Source organism: Geospiza fortis, unplaced genomic scaffold (assembly GCF_000277835.1).
Source record: "Geospiza fortis unplaced genomic scaffold, GeoFor_1.0 scaffold412, whole genome shotgun sequence".
NCBI classification, from domain to species: Eukaryota; Metazoa; Chordata; class Aves; order Passeriformes; family Thraupidae; genus Geospiza; species Geospiza fortis.
In genome coordinates, this window is record NW_005054504.1 from 595,495 (window position 1) to 597,784 (window position 2,290).

The 2,290-nt window shown below is 59.1% G+C and overlaps 1 protein-coding gene across 1 annotated transcript in view; it reads right to left on the minus strand.

Moving 5' to 3' along the window:
- Nucleotides 1-2,290, minus strand: part of BCORL1 (BCL6 corepressor like 1) — a gene marked incomplete at its 3' end in the record, with an annotated part of 15,745 nt that overhangs the window by 12,014 nt on the left and 1,441 nt on the right. The window contains exons 2-3 of the mRNA XM_031063442.1: nucleotides 1,164-1,254; nucleotides 1-913 (exon numbers count right to left, since the gene is read on the minus strand). The exon at nucleotides 1-913 is cut by the window's left edge and continues 1,628 nt beyond it. Coding sequence (XP_030919302.1) covers nucleotides 1-913; nucleotides 1,164-1,254 — 1,004 coding nt within the window. The remainder of the gene's footprint in view (nucleotides 914-1,163; nucleotides 1,255-2,290) is intronic.

The following is a 2,290-nucleotide window of genomic DNA, read 5'->3' on the forward strand; positions in this document are numbered from 1 at the left end:
GAGCACCGCTCCCCCCTGGTGCTGGTGCTGCCGGCAGAGCCTGGCTGGAGGGCAGGGCCAGGCCGGTGCTGGACAGGGGAGCGCTCTCAGCAGCAGCCTGGGCACTACTTCCACCCGAAGGTGGGGGGCAGCTGAGCTGATTCACCTCCACAGACACCACTTTGGCATCTGAAGCCAAGGGCCTGGTGACAGAGAAGGTGTAGGGGTAGGAACGCAGCTCTGGGGAAGCGATAATACCCGGTAGGCAACGCTCGTGCAGGTAGGAAGGCAGGACGGGGAAGGTGAGTGTGGAGGAGACCCCCAGAGTGGCTGGGAGTGTGGCCACGCTGAGCGGCTGCCCACAGCTGGGAGGGGGGATGTACACCAGTGACTGGCTCGGGCTCAGCACAGCCCCAGCCTGGAAGGACAGGGGCAGTTTTTGCATAGCAGGGGCCTGAGAGGGGGGAAAGCAAACCCTGTTCAATGTGAAGGTGGCGGGACTGGAGGCAGAGGTGTTGCAGCTGGAGACAACCACAGACAACGTCCCTTCTGCCAACACGCCTGGCCCTTGTGCTGCAGTGCTCAGGGTGGTTTTCTCGTTCCCAGCAGGCTCACTCTCTGGAGCCACAGAGCAGGCTGGGGCAGCATCAGCCTGCTTGTCGCTGGGAGGATCTGCTGGTGTCCAGGCAGCATCAGCACCACTGCTCTCCTGCTCCACAGCTCTGGGGGTTGCTGGCTCCTGCCCTCTGCCATCCCCCTGACCTGCCAGAGGGCCCAGGGCGTCGTCTGTCACAGTCTTTCCCACACACTCCAGGTTTGGGTTGGGATCAGGTGGTTGCTCCTCCAGTTTGGGTCCAAGCTTTTCCTCCACCTTGCCATCAGCATCCAGCCCCTGGGCACTGCTGCCACCACCGCTGACTGCTGTGAGCTCCACCTGCAGCAGGAAGGGAGAAAGTGTTCCTGGGAGCTGTGCAAGTGGCACCCAGGGAAGCAGGAAGGATCTGCCCACCCTGGACCCAGAGCCAAAAGCAGCAAACAGCTTTGCCCAAAGGAGAGCACGACTTTGCCTCACTGCATGTCTCTCAAAAAGGAGTCGATGAATCCATTAGGGAAAATGCTCCTGCTTGGCCTATTCCATCAGGGAATGGCCTTCTTGGACTCAGCTGTGCAGGCAAAGAACTCACCTCGGAAAGGCTGCTGCTGACACAAAACTCTTGAGACCCCAAGTGCTGGGAGCTGCTCGTTTTTGACTCCTCATCAGAAATGGGGGCTCTCCTAGGTGAGGAAGAAGACACAGCATTACGAAACCCCAAAATACCCTTCCAGAATCCCACCCCTCCCTGTGCCTGTGTGGGACAGTGGAGCAGCTGTACACCTTCCTTACCCATGGCCACCCAGCCTCCTCGTGGGCCAGCCCAGCCTTCCCCAGTGTCACCACAGCCTGGTGCCACACACCTGTTCCTGTCCCCTTCATTTCCCATTCTGCCCCATCACACCTTTCCATCCTCCCTTGAGTCTCATCCTGCTTGTCTTTTCCCCAACAGGCACCTCCTCATTCCCATTCCTTCTATTTCCTCCCTATCCTAGGACCCCCTGCCCAGCCTAGCTGCCAGTGGGGTTCTCCCTCTGGTGCCAAAGCACTCTGGGCTCAGGAGGCCTGGACAGGAGCAGAGAGTGTCCATGGCCATCCTGATGTGCCATGTCTTGCTGGCCAGCGTGTCTGGACCCTTCATCTCTGGAATGTGATTCCTCAGTGGAAAGTCTGGACAGGACAAGGACAAGGACTGTGACCTCTTTGGGACACTCCTTCCCCAATGGTATTCATCAGACAGCCCTTCCCCACTGTTTTGCATGGGACAAGCTGCTAGTGCAAGCACAAAACCGATCAAATTTGGATTCTGTTGATGACATAATTTCAGATGGATTTGCTTCCTATGTCCTGGGTTTTCACAGCAGTCACAGACACAGAACTGTGGGCACACGATTTGTCTTTGGACTCAGTACCCCCAGTGCTGGGGCCCTGTTACATACCCTTAGCATCAGGACCTCATTCTGGGCTGCCTCAGCCCTAGGACTCCGCTTCGTACCCCCAGCGCCAGGAACATTCTCTGTACCCCTTGCAGCAGGACCCTGCTCTGTTCCCCCAGTGCCAGGAACCCGCTCCGTATGCTCAGCCCCAGGACGCTGCTCTGTACCCCTACTGCTTGGACCCTGCCTGGGGCTGTTCCCTGCCATCCCCACCAACCTTCCGGTCAGTGACAGCCCGCTCAGTCCCTCCAGGGGCTCCCCGGCCCGGCCGTCAGAGGCCGCG